Genomic DNA, 8,632 nt, shown 5'->3' on the forward strand with positions numbered 1-8,632 from the left:
TACTTTGAGTTTAATTTGCTCCTCTGTTTCTAGTTTCTGAGTCACTGATTTAAGATCATTGATTTTAGACCTTTCTTCTTTCTAATATGAGCTATTAAAGCTATAAATTTCTCTCTAAACACTGATTTAGTTGCATCCCATGAATTTTGATATGCGCTAATTTCATCATTATTCAGTCCAAAATATTTTACCATTTGCATTGTGATTTCTTTGATTCACAGATTCTTTAGAAGCATGCCGTTTTACTTCCAAATTTTTGAGGCTTTTCTTGTATCTTATTGTTATTGATTTCTAATTTCTTTCAGGTCTTTTATATAATTTGTCTTTCTGTGCTGAGATTTCTTATCTTTTCGTTCATTATGAATATATCCCTTCATTCCCTTGAGCATTGTTATAATAGTTGCATTTTCACCTTTATTTGCAAATTCTAACATCTAGTTCATCTCAGAGTCAGTTTCTCAATTGCCTTTTCTTTTGAGTGTGGGCCATGTTTTCCTATTTCTTCATATGCTGAGAAATTTTGTATGGTATCCTGAATATTGTAAATATTGTGTTGTGGAGACTGGATTCTGTTTCATTCTTCTGAAAAGTATGGATTAGCTATATATTGTTTGTTTGTTTTAGCAGACAATTAACTTGGCTGGCTCAAACTCTAAACTCTGTCTCCCCTGAGCTGGGCGGCAGCTCAAATCTCAGTTCAGCTCTTTTAGCTTTCACTGGTGCATTCATGGTTCAGAGGTCAGTCAAACATTTGGGCAGAGTTTATGTACAATATTTGGGTCTGTAGCACTTTCCTATCTGTGATTTTCCACTCACACTCCAGTGGCTGTAGCTGTCCTAAATTCAGCCCTCTGGTTTTTCAAGACCAAGAAATTGTGAGTTTTCTACTAGAGTTTTAGCTGCCACTCATAAGCAGGTCGTGCCTTAGGCCAAAGCCATCAAAATGGGAATTTCACCCAGTGCCATGCAGCTGTTCTTTTCTTTCAAATGCCTAATTCCTTCCAGTAGTCACTGTCTTTTAGTAGCTCAACAGTGCCCTCAGGAAGATTTTTGGTTTTGTTCCAGGGTTGATAGTTCTTATCTGTAGAAGGGTTGGTTGCCTCTGAGCTTACTCAGCCATTAGGGAAAGCGGAACCCAGTTATTTATCTTCTATACAATAAATAAATCAATACTGGATAACCTGGCAGAACACGAACTGAAAAGTTCTTCTACCAACCCATTCAAACTGCATTATTCAGGACCACACCTCAGGAAAATCTGGAAATGTGGGAGAAGTAGAAGTTAACTAGATTGGCCACTGATTGCCTGTCACTCCAGACCAGCCAGAGGACTTCTTTTATTCTGAGTTGAGGGAAAGCGTGTGAATTCCACTGAGAGTTGAGATGTGTGATTATTCTACCATGGTGATGCAGGCAACACAGATCATCATCCAAGGAAGGCAGCCCATCTCTCTCTTGCTTTATTCTATATTCATGAGAGATGTTAAAACACTGAGAGTTACTTGTTTTTAGTAAATTAAAATAAAAACAGGAGAAGAGATCTTTTTTCTCAGGAGCAGCCATTTGATTTTGAGAAATTTCCAGCCATGAAGCTGGGATGCTGATGTTAAGAAGATGAGTTGGCCTGTATTGGTCCCGGGTCAGGGGAAAACAGGAGTTGTGCAGTAGACTTGGGGTCACCTGTATGATATGAAGGGTGCTTACAAGTCCCCTGTCCCAAAATAACTCTACTTCCAACTTGTCACACTACAGGAAATCCCAGGTATTTGTGTGATTTCTGATTTCATTGTAAACTATAAGCTTCTTGTAGATAAAGACTATTTCTTACTCATGTTTATACCCTAGAATCCAGCGTCTGTCATAGTGCCCAGCATATGACAGTGATCACTAAGGGCTGTTGTATTGAGTCAGATAAGCTCCTCTTTAAAACATAAATACACAAGTTCTAAATGTCAAAAAAAATTAAAAGACCATAGACACAATTAAAAGGTTAAAAGGCACAATGGGTTGACAAGACTAAGTAACATGCTTTTAAAAATCCCTAAGGTGGGCTGGCCCCATGGCCAAGTGGTTAAGTCTGCGTGCTCTGCTTCAATGGCCCAGGGTTTCGCCAGTTCAGATCCTGGGTGCAGACACGGCACCACTCGTCAGGCCATGTTTAGGGAGCATCCTACATAGCACAGCCAGAGGCGCTCACAACTAGAATATACAACTATGTACTGAGGGGCTTTGGGGAGAAGAAAAAAAGTCCATAAGAATACCATTATTATTTCAAGTAGATAAACAAACAAAATCCATAAACACTTTTAAAATGAGAAATAAAAGTAGACAGTAAACATACAGAACAATATATCTTCCTCTCTAGGAATCAGAAGAATGCAAAAGAAAACAAACTATATGTAACATTTTCAACTATCTTCACTTTGGTGTTTGGAGACACAAATTGACTTAACTATCTAAAATGGGATACATTTTGAGACCCACTATTATTCCTCCTATCCAAAGCTAAGTAAATGGGAAACTCAGGTTATTTCTCCAATTTCTTCCACAAAAATACAAGGCCATTGATCCTGGGTTCCAGTCTTGGCTCTCCTTCCTGTTTACTGGCTTTATAACATTGAGAAGGTTGTCTTAACAGGCTAAGCTTCAGTTTCCTCTTCTGTAAAATGGAGGTGGTCATGCCTTACAGATAGTTGTGGGATTAAAGGAGCAGGGGACTATAATGTGTTAGCACAGTGCCTGGCACATAGGACGTGATGAGAACTCTGGGCCCAGCAGTTTAATTTACCTCTCTCAATAAAAATTCCAGCTTTCTCTCCCTTTTCTCTCCTTGGCCTTCTAGTCTCACTGTTTCTAAAACCTCACTAACAAGAGGATTGAGTCAATTTGACTCAATGTTGTTTGCTTGGCTACTCCCCTCCTGTTGGACACTTAGATTGTTTCCACTTGCTGGCATCTATAAGATAGTCTGTAAACCAAACTCCCAAATGATAAAGCCTTCTGCTCTGAGAGTTAATCCTCTGTGTTAGTGAGGATTTGGTCTCCCAGAGTCTCAATGTTCATTGTAGTCTTGAGATTATTTCATACTTGAGTTTATATGAGAGATGTTTGCTCCATTTGTGTCCTCTCTTTTCAAGAGATAGTGAATTTCCTGAAACAATCCTGCCATCAGGATTTCTACCCTCTATGGAAGGAAGGAAGGGAGGGAGCAGAGGAAGACAGGGAGGAAGGGACAGAGGGAGAGACGGAGGGAAGGAGGCAGGCAGGCATAGTAAATGCTCACTAGATATTTGTTGAACAAATGAAGGAATGACTCTGGGATCATTAGCACTATTTTATAGATGAGGGTCTGAAGTTCAGAGAAGTTAAATAGCTTGCCCAGGAACACAGTAATGAGCCCCAAATTTGATCTCAGTTCTTCGAATCCAGTTCCACTGCTCTTTTTCCTACACCTACTGGGAGACTGGTCTAGCCTAGTGCTACTCAAATGCCATTCTTCCAGGAGAAAAGGGGCTTGTGACATGATGTAAATTACTGAACTGCTTCCTTCATCCAGAAAGTCTTGCTAAGAAAAAATACTAACCAAACTAAGCAGTATGCTGAGTGACTTCATTTTCTGGTGAAAGTTCCTGATCTTGTTACAAATAGTTCACCAACTAGTAGCTAGTCCATGAACCACACTTTTTGGTAATATAAGTCCTACTGATCTCTAGCCTACCCACATGGCTTTCAACTCCATATCTCTACTGTTTCAGATGCTCTCAACGTCTAGATGGAGCCCTCAGGCCTCCCAGAGTCCACCACCCCTTTTGATTACGATCCTGAGAGCTTTCTGTGTGAGAGCAAGACCTTCACCTTTGCCACCTTCAGCACCACCATCTTGTACTTCCTGGTGTTTCTCCTCAGCTTGGTGGGCAACAGCCTGGTGTTGTGGGTCCTGGTGAAGTATGAGAGCCTGGAGTCCCTCACCAACGTCTTCATCCTCAACCTGTGCCTCTCAGACCTGGTGTTCTCCTGCTTGCTGCCCGTGTGGATCCTGGGATACCACTGGGGCTGGGTGCTGGGAGACTTCCTCTGCAAGCTCCTCAACATGGTCTTCTCCATCAGCCTCTACAGCAGCATTTTCTTCCTGACCATCATGACCATCCACCGCTACCTGTCTGTAGTGAGCCCTCTCTCATCCCTGCGTGTCCACACCCTCCGATGCCGCGTGCTGGTGACCACAGCCGTGTGGGTGGCCAGCATCCTGTCCTCCATCCCCGATGCCATCTTCCACAAGGTGTTTCCTTCGGGTTGTGATTATTCAGGACGCACATGGTTTCTAGCTTCGGTCTACCAGCACAATGTCTTCTTCCTGCTCTCTGTGGGGACTATCCTATTCTGCAATGTGGAGATTCTTAGGACCCTGTTCCGCTCACGGTCCAAACGGCACCACCGGACAGTCAGGCTCATCTTCACCATTGTGGCGGCATACTTCCTCAGCTGGGCTCCCTACAACCTGATCCTGTTTCTGCAGACACTATTGAAACTTGAAGTCATCCAGAGCTGCGAGGTCAGCCAGCAATTGGATTATGCCTTGCTCATCTGCCGCAATGTTGCCTTCTCCCACTGCTGCTTCAACCCAGTGCTCTATGTCTTTGTCGGGGTCAAGTTCCGCAGGCACCTCAAAAGTCTGCTCCGGCACTTCTGGCTTTGCCGACAACAGGCTCCCAATCTTCCCCCCTTACCTCACTCACCAGGTGCCTTCACCTATGAGGGCGCCTCCTTCTACTGAAAGGGAGTTTGGTGGTAGGAGGTGGAGGTGGAGGATTGTCCAGAGGAGCTGGTGTGGGAGCAAGGAAGAGTAGGGCAGGAAGGAGCATCACAGATGGCACAACTTTGGGGATGCTACAGCTACACAGATGGGGATGAAAGAACTACATTACACTGGCAAGTCCTACCCTCTTCTGTGGAAAAGAGGCTCCCCACCTAGAAATTTTATATTGCCGTCCAGAAAACGTTTCTGGGATACTGAGTTCATCATTCATTCCTTCATTGATTCATTAATTCAGACATGGATTTCGTATCATTGCTTAGTTCAGAAGGTTCTACAACATGAAAGGATTCCCAGAAAAGAGCATCCTTCAAGACTTTAAGAGAGGCTGAAACTCAATGTGTGTGATAATTGCGCAGATGCACGCTGCTGGAAAGATGGTCTCTCCCTTTCCTGACTGTAGGGTTGTCCACACTGATTTTTGGAGGGAGTTGGCTCTGTGTTCCTCAGTGACTGCTAGATGAGACCCTCTGCAGGATAAAAGTAACCACATCCTCAAATAAGCATAGTCAGAATGAAATCTGGGTCCTAAACACTCACAAGTGGACTAGAGAAGTGTTCTTTATCATAGTTCCAGATTCTAGCACATGAACTGGCTCTTGCATATTTAGTCCATAAGTCTTTTATTGAAGGAATGAATGCAAAAGTACCACCTTCTACATGAAGCATTTATCTGGAGGAAATAAAGATGAACAAGATACAGTTGCTACCTTCCAGGTGCCAATAGTCCAGCTCTGAAGGCACAGATAAGCAAACACCCACCTCGGCAAAGGCATCCGGGGCGAAGATTCCTCCGACACCTCATCCTCTCAGGTGGACATTGAGCTGACACTTTGGAGTCATCACTTTCCGCCTACAATGTTCTCCCCTGCTTGGCTGATGGCACCAGCTTCCCCCCTGTCACCCACCCTCCAAACCTGAGTCATTTTTGAGCCCTGCATTTCCTTTCCCTCCACTCTCATGGCCAAGTCCTATTGATTCTGCCTTCCCAGTGTCTCTCAGAGTTGCTCTCGCCATTGCGTGTGCATGCTTCATCCCCAAATGGCCTCACTTCCTCGGCATCTTCCTGCTGCTCATCTCTTTCCCCACCAAGCTGTCCCCTGCGTTGACACAAGGTTAATTCAAAACACTTAGTGGCTCTGCATTACATACAAATGAAGCCCAAGCATCTTAGCAAGTCTTTCAAGGGTCCTACAATTTGGTGCCAAATCACTTCCATTCTTATCCCACCCAAAGCCCCCACCTCCAAGCAGCTTGGGATCCAACCAAAAAAGACCATTGGCATTTTTCCTGACACCCGTCTCCCCAGTCTCCTCTGCCTTTGTCGTGTTGTCACCTGGGCCTGGAACACTTGTCCTTCTACTCCCTGACCACAAGCCCTAGCTGAAAGGCCAGCTCCTTCAGGAAGCCCTTCCCAATCTGTAAAGCAGAAGAGCACTTTCTGGGTTGCCGTGGCATTCAGCTTATTGCCTCTAAAATAATATTTGTCACTCTCTGCCCGGTGTCCTAGTTATACACGTGCATGTCTCATCTCCCTGCCCTGTCAAACTGCAAACTGCCTGAGGCCAGTCCTGCACCCTGCCCAGCATGGGCCCTGGTGTTCTAGCTCTGTGGACTGAGTGGGAGCAAAGAATGGCACCTGTTGTCATTCTTCTGATTTAAGCTATCCAGGGAGCCACGCTGTGGGACATATTCTATCGTCCTTGCCCCAGGCTGCTTCTTTACAGATAGTAATCTTTCTTCCCTTGTCGACACTCTCAGAGCACATTGCTTATCCCTCTCTGTCGCAATGGTTAGACTTGACCTTGCTTTTTAGTTAGTGGTACACATGCCTGCCTCTTACACTATTCCATAGCTTCACATCCAAGGGCATAGATACAAGCCATACTCTAAACTTTGCCATACCGCACAGACCTGGGCCCAATCTGTGAACCTGATTCAGCTCTGGAGTGGGGCCTTTGGAAAAGCTTCCCACGCAATTCTGATGTGCACTCCAGTTAGGAACATTTGACTGCAACTCCTTGAAAATGGGAATTCCAGAGTCTTCCACAGTCCCTTGAGTGGGCTTTGTACACAGTAGGTACTCAATATATGCTTATGGAATAAAGCATCTACTAATACTCCCCTCAGCTGGAGCTGAGAGAGCTTGTAATGCATTTCCCCCTTTAGTTCCAGCTGCAATTTCAATGATCTATTTGCCATTGGGTGGCCAGCCTTGGAGGAGTTTGACCTGGCTGAGGAAGAATGAGCGTCTAGTTTAAGAATTAGGCCAGTAGCACCTGCTGGAGAGGGCTGGGTGATGCATCAGTGAAGGGATAAAGCTTTCATGGACTTTCTCACCAACAGGTGGGACCATCACTCACCATAATGGTAAGAAATAGTGAAAGGAAGGAGACAATGAGATAGTTGTGAGGTTGGAGCTAAGCCTATGGCATTCCAGTCAGGCTAATCATTTGGAACTCCTTCAAACTGATATTATAAAAATTTTGTTCAACTTTTATTCAGAGGGCAAGCTAAGCCCAGGGATCAGAAGGGCAGCTCACAAACCCGCTTGGCCAAACTAAAGTACCATGAGTTTTGAGCCCACTCTTCTTAGAAGGCAGGTTTAGGGGCCTTCTATCACTACAGAGCATGCCCTTTGAGAGGCTCGCTCCACTGTCACCTCATCTCATCTCATTCCTTCACATCCCAAGATGCTTATCTAAGTATTTTTTTCAACACATGCAGCCATATCCCTGGAAGCACTTCATTAAATACAATCATGTCTGTCTCTTTACATTTCTAGTGATGCTTTGGCATCCCAGGGTCATCTTTAAGAGTCTTCTCCTAATCTAGCTCCTTGGGAATCCAAGGGAAGAGGCACAGAGAAAGAAGGGTATGAATGGAAAGATAGAGGGGCATCCTATCAGAAAGGGAGCTGTGGGTGAGACTGCTGAAAGGAGCAGCCAGAGAGCTCACACAGGTGTCCACACTCCACATTCTCTGATCATACACTTCATTGGCCACAACTTTCTGCTTTCACCTCCCTCCACCTGCTGAAACCACTATTCAACCTCAACTGGACCTTTGTGGGTCTATCCCTCCCCCTCCAGTTGAAAACAGGTGCCCTGGGCACAGACCTCTTACCACTCACAGAACGTAACCACTCCACAGTCGTTCTCAGGCAAGATCCTCTTCACAAAATTCCCACCTCCACACTCTCTGGGACAAAATCAGGAAGAGAGGAAACTTGCTGATCTCAGAATAGGAACGTGCTTCCAAGCCGAGGGCAGCCCTAGATCTCAGATGTCCCCAGCCAAAATGGAAGTTTCTCAAGGGCGCAAGCCCAGTGTCATGTGTCTAGAACCTCCCTCTGTGCCCAGCGATGTTTGTGGTTGGTTAAGTGGATAGGAGATTATCTTTTTGGCTTTTTTCTATTTCCATTTCCTTTTCCTACACTTGCTTACATTACATCTTCCATTCAACACCAGGCACTCACCCAATAGAGGTCGCGTGAAATCTTCTCTAAGGCCCCACAGCCCGGACATCGTCTGGTTTGTTTGGAGTTAAGCTTTGTTGAACTCCTGACAGCTTTCATTTGTGAAGCTTGCCCTTGACGAGACAGTAAGGCCCATGAATATGAAAAGACCAATAGAACAGATCCCCAAAGTAAACCGTCTGAGAAAGCTCTTGGAATTTGAACCCTTGATGCAAACCCCAGATCCAAGCTCTTTTACTTGTCCATTGTGAACTCGGGCCACTCAGGGCCTCGGTGTCCTCATCTGTAAAACTGTATAAACACCAACAACACAAAGACACACTCTGCCGACACGATGGAGA

At 44.8% G+C, this 8,632-nt stretch overlaps 1 protein-coding gene across 1 annotated transcript; it reads left to right on the forward strand.

Moving 5' to 3' along the window:
• The first annotated feature begins 3,772 nt into the window (after positions 1-3,772).
• On the forward strand, positions 3,773-4,774 carry XCR1 (X-C motif chemokine receptor 1). Its single transcript, XM_046660022.1, has one exon. It carries the CDS (start codon positions 3,773-3,775, stop codon positions 4,772-4,774), a length of 1,002 nt encoding a protein of 333 aa, XP_046515978.1.
• The last annotated feature ends 3,858 nt before the right edge of the window (positions 4,775-8,632 follow it).

The sequence above is a fragment of the Equus quagga genome, chromosome 1 (assembly GCF_021613505.1).
Source record: "Equus quagga isolate Etosha38 chromosome 1, UCLA_HA_Equagga_1.0, whole genome shotgun sequence".
NCBI lineage: Eukaryota > Metazoa > Chordata > Mammalia > Perissodactyla > Equidae > Equus > Equus quagga.